We start from the raw sequence: 14,179 nt of genomic DNA, 5'->3' as shown, positions 1-14,179 counted from the left end.
TGTGGCTAGCCTCATTGTTTAAAGTGCAGAGACGTTGATGTGTTCAGACACATTGGACAGCGGGAGAAAACATGCAGAATCATTGCTGTTGCTCCGAGATCACTGAAAATTCTCAGCGTGATTAAATGGACGATGACAAAGCATGTCACATTAGTTCAGTGTGTCAGATATCGAAGCTGAAAATCAGTCCTATCTTTGATCAGTGAGTGGATGACTCCAGTTGGAGCCTCTGGCTGGTAATAACGGAGCCTCCTGTGACAAGACTAATAATAAAAAAAAGAAATTAGATACTAGTAAGACTATGGATTGGGAATAAGGGACTGATGAATGCGTGGGCGTATGTTTTTACACCATTATGTGGACCAAAACCTGACAGGACAGCAACTTGTGGGGACTTCTTGTTAATATGGGGACCAAAATTCAGCCCTTTTGAAACCAGTGACAAGACAAAAGTGTGTGTGTCTACGCAGCTGAATAACAGTGGAAGACACACCCTGATGATAAAAGTACTTTTACTTAAGAAGTTTCTCACAATCCAAAATTACAAAAACGATACACACTGTCAATCTTAAACAGAAGTTTATACATTTCGATTCACATAATCTCTTTACCGAACCAGTTACATCAAATCAGCCCTTTATAAGTGTCTTTTTTATAGAAATGGCTACACATTGAAGTTAAAGTTACAACTGAAGGTGCAACAAAATACTGTAATTCCTTCTTTAACAAGCTGTACATATTTTCACGTTCAGTCAGTTGAGCAGTTCAGTCAACTCGGCATCTTCCAGTGTGAATGGAAGACCCTGGAACGTGGGCCCATCTGATTTCTGGAGTAGCAATCACGTCAAACGTCAGAATCGGAAGTAGATGCATGATTGTCAAAAAGCTGCAACACCAAAAAAATAAATGTTCATCCCGTTTAATGTCATATAGTTAGTTACAATATTCAAAACTAAATATGTAGATATATTTTGTTATGCATTTATGCTAATAATTTAAATGACTAAGACTTTATGCGCAGAAAATGACACATAGAGTACAATGCAATCTAAACAGCCGCTTGGCTGGACTCACTGTGTATGTGGGATTTTGAAAAGATCCGACACTCTCATCTTTAATGGGTTCCAACTGCTGGAGAAAGAAAAAATGTCAGCTTAAAACCTAAGTTTACACATATGCAAATATCGCACTTCCTTTTAAAAACGGTTAGACAAAAACAGTCCTCTCCATTTTGAGGCGTTCGGCAGTAAAGCTTGTGTTACGGTTTGATCGGGGTCTCCATGGCTACCTGTGAGCTCGACGCAGCTGGGTGTGCAGAGGTGACGTCTTTAACGACCGAGCCGTACGCTGGGTTCTCCATGGTTTCCTGAAACAGGTTATAAACAGGACTATTAAACCAGCCGAAGATCATCACAGGGTAGAGAAATGAAACGAGAAAAAACTAAAGTGAGGTGAGATCTACTTTTAGAAACCTCTCTTTCATGTGGGATCGGCTTTTCATTAAAACTATGTTTGTGAGACTCGTGAAACCAACCTTGTCGGCGGGTTTCAGTGCATTGGCGGTGGGCTCGTCCGCAGGTTGAACCTCCTCCATATACAAGGGATTGGCAATGTTTTCCTGAGGAAGGACACATAGGGTTGAAAGTTGGCAAAGTAGACCACTTTGCGATGGAAACTTACAAACGTATCCAAATTAATTTGTGCATCACAGGAGGGCATAAAGGTAAATGTGCCACCACTAAGTGAGTAGAACTGTAAGCAGAATCAAGACCGTGCACCGGTGAGCGGCAGCCATTTTTGTTTATTGACCTTGCTCGTTTCAGCAGGAGCAGTGGTGGCTGTCCGCATCCTGTTGGAGGCAAGCTGTTCCTCAGCCTCATATGCCGGGTTCTCAAAGCTCTTATCACTGGTGTCAACCATGGTCACTGATATGCAGGGAACCTGACAGGCAGAAAAGCCAGTTAAGTACAGGTATTCAATGTTTATATGAAATGGAACAACACAAAGAGGATTTAACCGATCTTAAATAGAATCCAGAATCTGTGTAAATATAAAGAGGTTGTTTTTCTTGGTAGCTGATAAATGTGACAACTGACCGCCTCTGAGTTCTGCCTGGTTTCACTGTCTTCTGTTTTCAGTCCGTTTTGGGTGAAACCGTTCCTGAAAATAATCAACACACCAATAGTATGTCACTGCTCTGCAGATAAGATGCTGACATACGCTGGAAACAAATTAAAAAAACGTCACACTGCCTTTAATCCTCACATGTACACCGAACAAAAGTCATTAAACTTTCGGTTTCCATCGAGGTACAAACTCACTTGCTTCAATCTCATTTTACAGTCATTGCTGATTAAAGCCCTGTGGATTTGACATTTAGGGAAAATCACTTCAGATAATAATTATTTTCTTTGTCTCACCTGAAGCTTGGCATGCTGGGCATGGATGGCATGGATGGCATGCTGGGCATGTTGCGCCGAAGCGACTCCAGAAGGTTAGACTTTTTCTTGGCGGCATAGACCAGAGCAACCAGCAGAGCCACAATCAATACTGTCACCCCGATGGCTATTCCGACTGTCAGGGAGGGAGAGAGAAGACACACAAAGAGAGATGTGATTTATTCCAAGTAGAATCTTAATTTTTGTCACTGTTTTTGTAAATTAAACCAAACTTACCTGAGGACGCTAACACATTGTATGTGTTGGTCTGGCAGTAGTCTCCCTTCCAATCCGGAGGACATCTGTGGAACAAATACAGATACAAATGACTGTCCTCACAGAAAAAAATAACAGAAAAACAGAAAACACTGCGTATGATGTGAACATCACACAGCAGTGACACCACCGATTATTTACACGACCACAAATCAAAGCCTGAAACGGACTGCTTACTTGCAGAGAGCCTGGTTGTCATCAAAGTAGCAGGTGCCTCCGTTCTGACACTGGCACGGTGGCGGCATGGTGGGTGGTGGATCAAACCCTGAAAGATCAAGAAAACTGACTCTTAATGACTCTTTTACCCATGCTCCGTCTTTGAGGAATTAAAACACTAACCACATATCTCTTTGCTTACTTAAAGGTCACAGATTAATTAATGTAACTTCAACACATGATGTCCTGTGGCTTTGGTAACACAAGATGAAAAGTTGCAATTCTTACCTGCGTCACATGTGGTGCTACTGCCGGGGATGAAGTTGGTGCCCTCGGGGCAGGCGCAGGTGTATCCTCCCGGCCGGAGCAAACACAGGTGGCTGCAGGTTCCCTTACACGGATTCCTCACTGCAAGCACAAAGATGTTTTGATTAATCCATTCATTTAAGTTAAAAAAAAGTGTGACATGATCTTTTGGCATTTCTCTTCTCCTCACATTGTCACTAACGCTAGAAACTGCTCTTTTGGTAAAAGGCGCACTTATTAATTTGAAGACAAAAAGCGGTTTTATCAGGGCAGCACTAACTGTAAACATGAAAAAAAACAAAACATACTAACATCTGATGTGTCATTCTTAAAACAACATATGGATGTTGGTTTTTTGGGGGTTAGTGTATTTGAATATGTGAGATGTGAGTGTGCAGCTCACTGGCGATGGAGTTGTATCTCTGCTGCTGGTACACAGAGATCTGAGTCAGCCAGGGCCCGGCCGTCAGCAGCTTGGTTTTGGATCCACGGCCATACTTGTCCTGTCGAAACACCTCGCCTTTCTCCTGAGTGCTCCAGTAAACGTGGTCCTCAAAAACGCTCACACTGAAGGGGTTTCTTACATCTAAGCAAGAGGCAAAACCAGGTGTACAATTCAAATGAGCCTCTGGTTTGAAACATAACCATATGTGAATGTATTCTGCAGACAGAACATTTGCAAATGAACTTGATCTGCAGTCTTGTATTGGTCATCTCAGCTAATATCCCTTTGATTACCTTCCTTTCTAATCCTCACCTATATAAACTGATGCTCTACGCTGTTCTCCTGAAGGCAGAACAGACTCGATGCGGCTTTCCTTGGAGTCAGACCAGTAGATTCTGTCACCGTTGGTGAAGTCAATGGAGAGGCCAGTGGGCCAACCCAGGCCATCAGCTACAAGAACTTTTCTCTCCTGTCCGTCCAACCAAGAACACTCGATCTTAGCTGCATCCCCTCGGTCTGCCCAGTACAGCATCCTGCAGAGGCAGAGCAGAAATTAGAGCACTGAGCTTAGATGACAGGTTACACATGGACATAATCCTACAGCAGGAGGATGCTGCAACACCTCTGCTGGAAAGCTGCACGTCGCTGAGAGATTTTGTATTAAAGGCACGAAATGGTCTCCAGGCATGGGCCGGTTACTGGTTTCCAGGTATATTACGATATTAAAAAGTCAAGGTTTCAAAACAACTAAAATTTTCTGTCATACCGTCCCTGTGGTATGAGCATTTTTTTTATTTTTACTTTTTTTTTTTTTCATGTGATGTCTCGTCAGAGAGAAAGTGGAGGCCCCTCCCCCCGCGCACAGGCCCCTGTACGACACTGTCAACTCCCAGAACTCACTGACGGATATTGGCAGAACTTTGGGGAATTTGCTGTTGTTTCATTCACTGGAAGTGGCTTTGAGTATTATGAATAGCGCTATATAAAACCGAAATAATATTATTATTGTTGCATCCTGAAAGGCAAAAATAATTCCCAAGTGTGTCCACTGAAGCACACTATTTCATAACTAATGGAAAAGTTTTGAATTTTTCTTGTTTTTAAATACAGACATTCAAAATACACATTTCAGAGCTGTAATCATAATACCGTGAAACCGTGATGTTTTTTTGCCTAAGGTTATCATACCGGCCCATGCCTAGAGGTCGCCACGTATTGCAAATTGAAGTTAATGCTAGAAAGTTGATGCTGCACTTGCAAAGTGGGAAACAATAGTTCAATGCCTCAAAGTCAATAGTTTGGAAAACTGTTTCTCAGAGAGCAAAGAGGACATTCCTGTCCATCTTACCCAAGTCGAGGGTTGACCGCCACAGCAGATGGGTGTCCCAAATCAGTCTTGACAAGATGCTTCCTGTAGCGTCCATCTAACATGGCCACTTCTAACCTCCTCAGCCTGGAGTCTGCCCAGTAAAGGTTTCTAAAATGAAAGAAAAAAAATATCTTTAACAAGAGGCTATGTACTGAAATAATTCTGATGTCAATATCGTATTCATGTAAGTGAAAGAAACAGTTGGCAGTTAAACACTGTGACAAAGCTCATATCAGGACACAACAAAAGAACAAACTCACCTGCCCACCCAGTCCACAGCGATGCCATCTGGTGTGGTGATGTACTTGATGTCGAGTTCAACAGCTGCACCGATGTTATTACTGCCGTCATCCACTGAAGGTATGTATGCTCTCTTAATGGCACCTGATACAGAGTCCTTACCGGCAACAGTAAAGTACACCATGCCTGAAAAAGCCCCAAACACGATGTAAGACTTGTTATCACTGCCTTTTGCATAGAGCCAGCTGCAGCTGTAAGCCTGAAATTTAGCCTTAATCCGTGTGTCTTACTGAATCCAGTGTTATTGTGGTCCCAGTCGTAGTCCAGAGCCATGATGCGCTCCTCCTCTTGGAGAAAGTCGTGGTAGGCCTCCGTCTGCATGTTGAACCTCCGGATACGAACGCTCTCTGGCAGAAGCAGCAGAGGAGTGGCTCCTGCAGGGGAAACAGACATTTGATGTATCAGGAGGACTATAAAGAAACGGTCTATTTATTAAATACAAACTCTGAAGATTAATAACAAACAGTACATATGAGATTTGCATTGTAGTGATAAGATTACTTCAGTAAGACATAGAGGCAAATTACATCACGCTGCTCAAGGCTTATTAAAAAGATCATTCTCACCCTCAGCCTCACACATGCTGCCATCTCCCACTTTTCTGTAGCCGGATGCGCACTCACAGTCGTAGCTGCCTTTGGTGTTCTTACAGACCTGAGGACAGGTACCCCACACCTCACACTCATCGATGTCTAGAGGAGGGAGGAGACAAGTGGTAAAGTTGAGGAACGAGGACAGAGAGTGCAGTTCTGGCCACGTTTGCTCTTCTCTGCAGATCTGATGGCGGCTTTTACCGCCTGGATTTTTAATTAGATTAATTAACCAGTGTCTACGTGAGTGAGTGTGTGTATGTGTGTACCCAGGCAGTTGTAGGTGCTGTCTGGGTCCACTGTGTATCCAGGCCTGCAGGAGCAAATGAAGCCGGTGCCGTTCAGGTTGGTGCACTCGTGCTGGCACAGCTTCTCCTCACAGTTTCTGTCATGGCCAAAATCTAGAACCAGACACAGAGCGTTTCTGACACATTTAAAATGCCTTTTGTACCGAGCTGAAAGCAAGAAGGCAGACTTGGAACACACACAAACAAAAAATAAAAAACAGACTGCGGCAAAAAATACACTTTGAGATGCTTTCTTGGGAGTTTACCCATATACAGTCAAATGTGTGTGTCTTGTGGAAACAGCTGCGCTGATTGAAACTGGAGCTCATCTGCTCCATCAAACACACAGGAGGGGAGACTCAATTCTTTCTATGCCAACGCATCATAAAGCCTTATCCTGATTATAAGAGAGCGCCCGATGCTACCTCGAGTACTAAATCATAAGCCAGGATATTTTGGCATATTTTGGAAGAGAGCTAAGAAGACACCTGAAAACTGTTAAGAGTCTAGTATAAACTATAAGATTGATTATTCTTCACATATACGTCCACTTCTGATGATGATCACGTCCTTTTTCTGTGATGAAGGCAATGCTCTCCTGTAGTCTTGCACTTTTTAAAATTTTTTTAATTATTTTAAACTGAACCAAAACATCTTAAAGTTATTCTGTAACATTGGGAAACATCAGGACACACACGGTTAGCTCACGTTTCTTTCTCATAAAACTGAACGAAATCGGGAAGATTAAATCAGCCAGCCGGTTGGAATGATTATGTTTGTGTTACTCACTGCAGCCCATTTCATCCGTGCGGTCCCCACAGTTGTCGTTGTGGTCACAGACGTACGGCAGGGGCACACAGTGGCCATTGATGCATTTAAACTCTTCCAGTGTGCAGGGGGGCAGAGTGGGCTCACGGCCTGTGAAGTTTGCAGTCAGAATGACACGACAGAAAGCAATGAATGTTTGCACGACTCAGCTGAAAAGTTACCCCTACGAGCAGCTCTGATTGAAGATTAAAACCTTTCCCTACAGTGTGGAGATGTTCAGTCTCACAGTCCTAAACCTGTGCACTCTATCATGATACATTCTGCCCGTTAATACTGTATCTTGCTGACAAACAAATGGATTTAGATGAGCCAGCCAATGTCAGCCTCCATTCTGCACTCTAATTTGATTGACGTTTAAGCTGATTGTGACATTTCCTTAGCCGTTGCATGTTTGGGGCTTTGTTTCCTGTGTAGTCGCTGATGTCATTTTTTTGTATTTCCCATTTCACTGACCTCACAGAGGAAAGTTCAGAGCATCAGTGGGTTTTGGAGTAATGCTTGGCAATCACAGAAACTGATCAGAAGCGGTGCATTTGCTAAACCCGAGCGCATTACAAATCTGGTTATGATTACGGTTAATAAGAAAAACATAACAACAGCAATATTGCACAGTGCACTTAAGTTGATTCATTGAAAGCCCAATGCATCTCCATGTAGAATATCTATCTCATATCAGCCGTCTCTCTGCGTTTAAACATCTGTACTTTGCCCAAACGTCTCTTTTTGCTACTACTTTGTCGTTTCTGTAATGTTGATCTAAAAGTGCTGATGTGTCTGTTGCGGCACATATGAGTGTGAGCCATACAGAGATCTTCTTTTTCGTCGCTGCCGTCTCCACAGTCATCTTTCTCATTGCAGAGCAGTCCAGAGTAAATACAGTAGCCGTTGGCACATCGGAATCTGGACGGCATCTCGCAGGTTATGTTCACTGTTCAACACACACACAAACGTGGGCTTCCATAAGCCTAATTTCCATCTCTTTTTCCGACTGACTCAGAACTGTCAGTTATCAAACATCAAGGAGATTTAATAAGCAAACTAAAACTTTTTAAGTGACAATTTGTCATTTTACAGAATTGCGGATAAAAATGACTGAGATGGAAAAAAATAACGTATAAAAGATGAATAAATTTAAGGGCATTTCTCTCACAGCATAAAGTGAGTTGTTCATCGGAGCCGTCCCCACAGTCGTCAACACCATCACACACCCAGCTCTTGCTCACACACAGTTGGTTGGTACACTGGAACTGGCTCTCAGGACACCAACGGCCCCCTGGGTAACGAGTAGCTTGAAAGACAGAAAAAAAAACAAAAAACATTATTACCTGAAAGATACCCAGTCAAAACCTTCTAGTGAGAGGCAACAAAAACTCCAGCGTAGAATCTACAGCACCTTAATGTTTTCGGGTTATATTTGTAGGTGTGGCTACCGCTACTCTTGGATGAGGTCATATCTTATTCAGCAAACTCTTCTATCTCACATCACGTTGAACAAAAACTCTGTAAAAGGTTCCTTGTTCAGAAAGTCTGTAAAGTAACTGAATGAAAACAGCAGAGGACAGAAATAATGTGCGACTAGGAACAACATGGTTTACGGTCTGTTGACCTCAAAATAGTCAAAACCCAGTTGTTCCAAAGTTTAACCTCATTGGATCTCGACCACATGTTACGATAACAAATAAAAGGAAATTATGAAGATTTTCTGCAAAAGTCCAGACAGACAAATGATCGAAATCTCTTCCGTTATTCTAATTACTGTTTAATTAATACACTGCTGTTGCGTATGGACAGTTTTACATACCTTTACATTTTAGATTAAGTTTGCCTTTAATCTGATTTCTCAATAAGTTGTTCTATGTGCTTATGCATCCAAAACAGTGCATGATCATCCTTTTTAAGCCTTCCAACCTGAATGATGACCTCCTACCCACAAAAACAAGCACACTAAAAGACTGTAGGAGGAGCCTGGCATGTTGTTTACTTACGACAGCTGGTCTCATCTGACAGATCCTGACAATCGGGCCTGCCGTCGCACTGCAGTGCAGTGGGGATACAGTGACCCGAGTCACACTGGAAGGAACCGGGGCGGCACGTCAGCAGTTCTGGAAAAGAGCCAAGATGTTAATGTGTGCCGCTGAGGACAGGTAATAGTGTGAGGAAGGGAGGATGCGCACAGCGCCTGCTCACCGCAATCTCGCTCATCTGAGTTGTCTCCGCAGTCGTTGTCATGGTCACACACCCAGTTTCCAGGAATGCACTGTGCGTTGTCACATCGAAACTCACTTTCAGAGCAGGGCCGTGGCTCTGGAGACCACAATCACAGAGATACACATTTCTTCAGTAAGGGAGCAGAGTGAGGTGCAGCTGTTTACACGAGCTACACAGGCCCAGTTATAGGAGTTACATAACTATAGTATGAAACTCAAATTATTAATACATGCATTAATCAACCAATAGGTCAATTCAGCATCTTAAAAATGTTCTGTACATCTTTATAAGTTAGAGATTTGTCATCCAAATCACGAGGCAGATTTGAAGGTTGAAAAACACGGGGTAGCTCGGGTGGACATGTGTCTCCTTTTGATGCTTAGTGGTTTGCAATAGTTCTTAGTAAAAAAGTAGAGAGTTTGACACTTACGGCAGTTCCTCTCATCTGAGCCGTCGCCACAGTCGTTGGTGCCATCGCACCTCCATCGGATGGGAACACAGCGGTGGTTGTCACAGCGGAAATCTCCCAGAGGATCACAGGTCAGCTCCTCTGTCGCAGTTATAGTCAGAGAAGAGCAGGAAAAAAAAAAAAAAAAGGGGGGGGGGGGGGTTTCCACATATGGTCAGAAACACACAATGTGCAGTGACGTTGTTGTGTTATTTAATGTTTAAAAACACTAAAGCTAAACAGATAAGCTTTGTATGCTCCAAAAACCTTAGCACATTCTCACTACTAAAATCTGAATCTATAAATTGTGGCTGCCCATTAAGTCCCTCATAATTGAATGCATTTTGTGTCTCCAATCTGTTTTCTTTAGAGGATAATAAACATTTTTGTTGACATTTTTCTCTGCTCTAAACAGCTTTAAACCACTTGAAAAAGCTGAAAAAAATGCCTTGGTCAGCTGTTGCCTTGACTAAAACAAATCAATAAACTACCTGATTACTGGGCTGTATAGATGGTCTGTAAATCCTTGCAGCTATTCAAAATAATGCTCTTTTCTTTTCATCGTAAGGTCGTAGCTGTACAGTTCATAGTAGTGTAGTTACACATAAGCATTTTGCATAGAACCATAAAAGATTTTGAAAAATAAGCGGTGGGATAAGCACTGACCACAGCCTTCCTCATCGCTGTTGTCGATGCAGTCGTTGGTGCCATCACAGCGGGCCCACTGAGGAATACAGCGGTAGTTTGTCTTGCAGGAGAACTCCGTGTCTTCATCGCACTTGTACTCGGGACCCACTGGGAAGGCAAAGACAGAGATGAATTAAAGATGTGACCTCACGAGACTGGAAAGACTGATGGTAAAACAGGAAGTACTCAAGATGCAGAGAGGCAACAAAAATATGAGAGGAAAACAGAGCAAAACAGATTTGGCGGTGATTAGGAGCTGAAAGAGGAGGACGGGAAGGCAGTATAACATCATTAATTCACCCAGATTACTCTTTGGAAAAGACTGAGTCTTTATTGATCATATACTGTATGAGTGAAAAACAGTTAAATCTCTTTGATTAAACTGTCAGTTGTTCACCCACAGAACACTGCTGTCATCAATTACAGTAGAGCTTTTTGTGCTAATCCCAGACACACTAATAAGAGAAATGAGGGAAGTCAGCTGTTCATTCCTGCCACAGTCTCTACAGATGGTATTATGCCTCTACAAGATCAACAGTTAAAGTAATATAATGTCTAAAATGATAGTATCTCTGTCTTTATTTCTCTTGAAGTACCATTTCCTCCAGTCAAACTTACTGCAGGTTTCATACGGCTCATCAGAACCATCTCCACAGTCGTCCTGGGCATCACACACATAGTTTGATGGTAGACAGCGGCCATTGGCACACTGGAACTCTCCTGGTCGGCAAGTCTTCTGGGCACAAGTTTCTGCATCTTCATCGCTGCCATCTGAGCAGTCGTTTATCCCATCACAGTGCCAGGACACAGGGATGCACTTCTTGTTTTTACACTGGAACTGGTTTACCTCGCAGCGGTGATCACCTGCAAGGACAGAAAAAAAAAAAAAAAAGAATTGGAGCAAAATCTGAAATTTAAAAGACAATCGGAGGATACTGAAAATAAGCACGGTTGAAATTTCAGCGCTGAGCTTATTCTATCATTTTATATCATTGCAGGATCTGCTGAGATTCTTGGTTTTATTGTCATACTGCAGAGAGCGGCATCCTCATCTGAGCTGTCAGGGCAGTCTGGCTGTCCATCGCAGATGAAACCAGGGTAGGTACAGTTGCCATCTTGACACTGGAACTGGCCAACGGGGCAGTAACGAGGTGGACAGGTCTGAGGTTCATCTGAGCCATCACCGCAGTCTGACTGACCGTCACACTTCCACCATATAGGAACACACCTGAGGAGAAAGGAGAAATAGTAAAATTATTTGAAGTTCAAAGTTCCGCAAGATGTGATTTCATTATTATCGTTCTACTTTTTTCCCTTATATTCTTGTTTTATTTGTTTTTGAGTGTGCCGTTTTGGACTTTTGGCTTCCTGCTTTATTTGACTCAGTTCCTAGTTATTAATATCTTATTTCTTATTAGTTTTTTAAGTTTAGAAATACATCTTAGAGTCATTCAGTGTGGTTACAGTTGAGTAAAAATACAGTTTCAGCTCAACTTGACCATTTAACTGGGCCACCATACCTGTCTCAGTATACGTGCATGATGGGGGAATTGAGCTATTACTGAAGCACGTCCAATCCCACAACACTGTGGACTGCTTAAGTAAACATTAAAGACATTCTGCTGCTTCTAACTTTCTCTGTGGGAGATCATCGAACATCTAAGGATAGCTGAATTCAATGCGTAGAGGTTGTTTTCAGATGACTAAAATGGTGATTTTGGCCCATTTGAGTCTAGTAGAGCGTATGCATGCCGAGTGATTCGATCCCCTACCGCACCGGGTGCGTTTTTCCTGGTTTGAGAAGTTTGATTTCATACAATACTGGCCAAACTAACATGCTTACATGCAATGCGAAACACAAACTTTCTAGCGTCTTGTGAATGTGCTCACTGAACATCTGTCTTGATGAAAACTGTCAAAGTCAACAATCTGACTAACTTCTCATTGTCCCCACAGCGGAACTGGGTACTGGAGCAGTCAGCAACACACTGGATCTTAAATCCCACAGCTAAGCCAATAAAATGATCTGGACACTCGCAGGAAGCTTGCTGCCCTCCAGGTGCAATCAGACACAAATGACTGCAGGTCAGGTGATGCGATAAGCAAGGGTTTTCACCTGGGAAATATGGAGATAAGAAAAAAATAATATTACTGGAGTCTGCTGACAATAAACACACAAACAAATGCAACTGTCATTTACATACTTCTAGGTTGCCTGTAGGGGTGGTATACATGAATGTCATGGGGCCGATGTGTGTTGTTGCCCATGACGGTGCGCTGCTCGCCAGTGTACTTATGGGCTTTCTCCACGGTGTGCGTGTTCCAGTCTGTCCAGAAGACCCAGTCTTCAAACAGAGAAACGGCAAATACGTGGGGAAGTGTACCGCCAATAGCCCGGTGCCGGTTCTGGCCGTCCATGTCTGCAAAGCTACAAAAACAAGTAAGGTTTATATAAAAGTAGATACATCACAGATACAGAAACTTTATTATAAATAACATTTCTGTCTGAATCCCTTAACTCACTCCAAAAAGTTAAGATGTGAATCGGCAAAGAAGATCTTGTTGGTGGTGTAGTCAATGGTCAGAGCATTGGGCCACTCCAACTTGGTTGTGATAATGGCGCTGATATTTGTTCCATCCATGCCAACTCTGCCAATATAGGCTGCGTCCCCCCAATCAGTCCAGTACAGCCACCTGAGAGAAAAGCGACAGGAAAGGAGAGATAGAGGTGGGACGGGGTGGAGTTTAAATCTTCTGTAAAAAGCAAACAATGCTAATGCTAATGCCTGACATTGTATTCCTGGAGGTATTTTATCCACTTTCCTAACAAATCCGAACTGAGTTATTATCATTAGCTGTAACTGCTGCACCTGAAACAAAGTTCCATAGAATCGTCTGAATACAACTTATTTTGGTGTGTCAACCAAAGATTTAAAGTCTTGTGTGCGAGTGTGAATACCCATATTTAGGGTTGACAGCCACGGCACGCGGTCGGCTGATAACATAGGTGTCATTTCCATTTGTGAATTCCCCTGACAGCAGCGTCTTTGGGTAGCGCCCATCCAGCTCCATCACATGAAGTGAGCTGTAGTAACCATTCGTCCAGTACATTTTTCTGCAGAAAAGAAAAAAAAGAAGAAAAAAAAAAAAAAAAAAAACTTACTGACAAACTTACAAACAGTTGTGCATGCTTGATTTCCTACTTTTGGAGGAAAACTCCATGTTTACACACCTGCCCACCCAGTCCAGTGCAAGGCCTTCAGCTCCTGCTACATTGTTATCAGTTAACAGTGTCTCCCTCTCACTTCCATCAAAACGCATCCTCTCAATCTTTCCTGCCCCCGCATCCAGCCAGTACAGTCTCTTCTCATAGTGATCGAAATCTAATGCCACAACGTTGGACAGCCCCTGCAGGACTATACTCAGATGGGACCCATCGGTGGTCAAATTGCGGATGTAGTAGCGATTACTGTACAACAGGTAGGGGTCAATGCCACTGTTCTGGCGACAGGTGCGTCCATCCGGCTCCCGGATGTACCCTGGAGCGCATTTGCAGTGGTATGAGCCAACAGCATTCTCGCAGATCTGGCTACAGACTGCAGGTGTGCTGACACACTCGTTGATGTCCTCGCAGGCTTTGCCATCTGGCATTAGTTGGTAGCCTGGGTAGCATGAGCAGTAATAACCAGTAAGGGTGTCGGTGCAGAGTTGAGCACACTTATGGACGGAAGGGTTGAGACACTCGTTGACCCCTGAACAGAAACAGGAAACAGGAAGAAGTGGGGAAAAAAGAAGATATTTGACATGGCATTTATGACATGCAGCAAAACTGGAGGACACA

General features: G+C 43.0%; 1 protein-coding gene across 1 annotated transcript in view; it reads right to left on the bottom strand.

Moving 5' to 3' along the window:
- Nucleotides 1-580: 580 nt before the first annotated feature.
- lrp2b (low density lipoprotein receptor-related protein 2b) overlaps nucleotides 581-14,179 on the bottom strand; it is a 35,690-nt gene continuing 22,091 nt past the window's right edge. The window contains exons 51-81 of the mRNA XM_075456959.1: nucleotides 13,571-14,090; nucleotides 13,298-13,453; nucleotides 12,862-13,032; nucleotides 12,543-12,766; nucleotides 12,277-12,454; nucleotides 11,370-11,566; nucleotides 10,957-11,202; nucleotides 10,318-10,446; nucleotides 9,634-9,753; nucleotides 9,183-9,299; nucleotides 8,981-9,097; nucleotides 8,146-8,283; nucleotides 7,801-7,923; nucleotides 6,957-7,085; nucleotides 6,150-6,281; nucleotides 5,857-5,982; nucleotides 5,521-5,664; nucleotides 5,251-5,416; nucleotides 4,970-5,098; nucleotides 3,934-4,154; nucleotides 3,580-3,762; nucleotides 3,159-3,278; nucleotides 2,892-2,979; nucleotides 2,676-2,740; nucleotides 2,421-2,574; nucleotides 2,097-2,160; nucleotides 1,810-1,941; nucleotides 1,535-1,618; nucleotides 1,289-1,366; nucleotides 1,075-1,131; nucleotides 581-886 (exon numbers count right to left, since the gene is read on the bottom strand). Coding sequence (XP_075313074.1) covers nucleotides 845-886; nucleotides 1,075-1,131; nucleotides 1,289-1,366; nucleotides 1,535-1,618; nucleotides 1,810-1,941; nucleotides 2,097-2,160; nucleotides 2,421-2,574; nucleotides 2,676-2,740; nucleotides 2,892-2,979; nucleotides 3,159-3,278; nucleotides 3,580-3,762; nucleotides 3,934-4,154; nucleotides 4,970-5,098; nucleotides 5,251-5,416; nucleotides 5,521-5,664; nucleotides 5,857-5,982; nucleotides 6,150-6,281; nucleotides 6,957-7,085; nucleotides 7,801-7,923; nucleotides 8,146-8,283; nucleotides 8,981-9,097; nucleotides 9,183-9,299; nucleotides 9,634-9,753; nucleotides 10,318-10,446; nucleotides 10,957-11,202; nucleotides 11,370-11,566; nucleotides 12,277-12,454; nucleotides 12,543-12,766; nucleotides 12,862-13,032; nucleotides 13,298-13,453; nucleotides 13,571-14,090 — 4,550 coding nt within the window. The 3' untranslated portion in view covers nucleotides 581-844. The remainder of the gene's footprint in view (nucleotides 887-1,074; nucleotides 1,132-1,288; nucleotides 1,367-1,534; nucleotides 1,619-1,809; nucleotides 1,942-2,096; nucleotides 2,161-2,420; nucleotides 2,575-2,675; nucleotides 2,741-2,891; nucleotides 2,980-3,158; nucleotides 3,279-3,579; nucleotides 3,763-3,933; nucleotides 4,155-4,969; nucleotides 5,099-5,250; nucleotides 5,417-5,520; nucleotides 5,665-5,856; nucleotides 5,983-6,149; nucleotides 6,282-6,956; nucleotides 7,086-7,800; nucleotides 7,924-8,145; nucleotides 8,284-8,980; nucleotides 9,098-9,182; nucleotides 9,300-9,633; nucleotides 9,754-10,317; nucleotides 10,447-10,956; nucleotides 11,203-11,369; nucleotides 11,567-12,276; nucleotides 12,455-12,542; nucleotides 12,767-12,861; nucleotides 13,033-13,297; nucleotides 13,454-13,570; nucleotides 14,091-14,179) is intronic.

The sequence above is a fragment of the Odontesthes bonariensis genome, chromosome 23 (genome assembly GCF_027942865.1).
Source record: "Odontesthes bonariensis isolate fOdoBon6 chromosome 23, fOdoBon6.hap1, whole genome shotgun sequence".
NCBI classification, from domain to species: domain Eukaryota; kingdom Metazoa; phylum Chordata; class Actinopteri; order Atheriniformes; family Atherinopsidae; genus Odontesthes; species Odontesthes bonariensis.
This window is presented reverse-complemented; position numbering and strand designations above follow the sequence as displayed.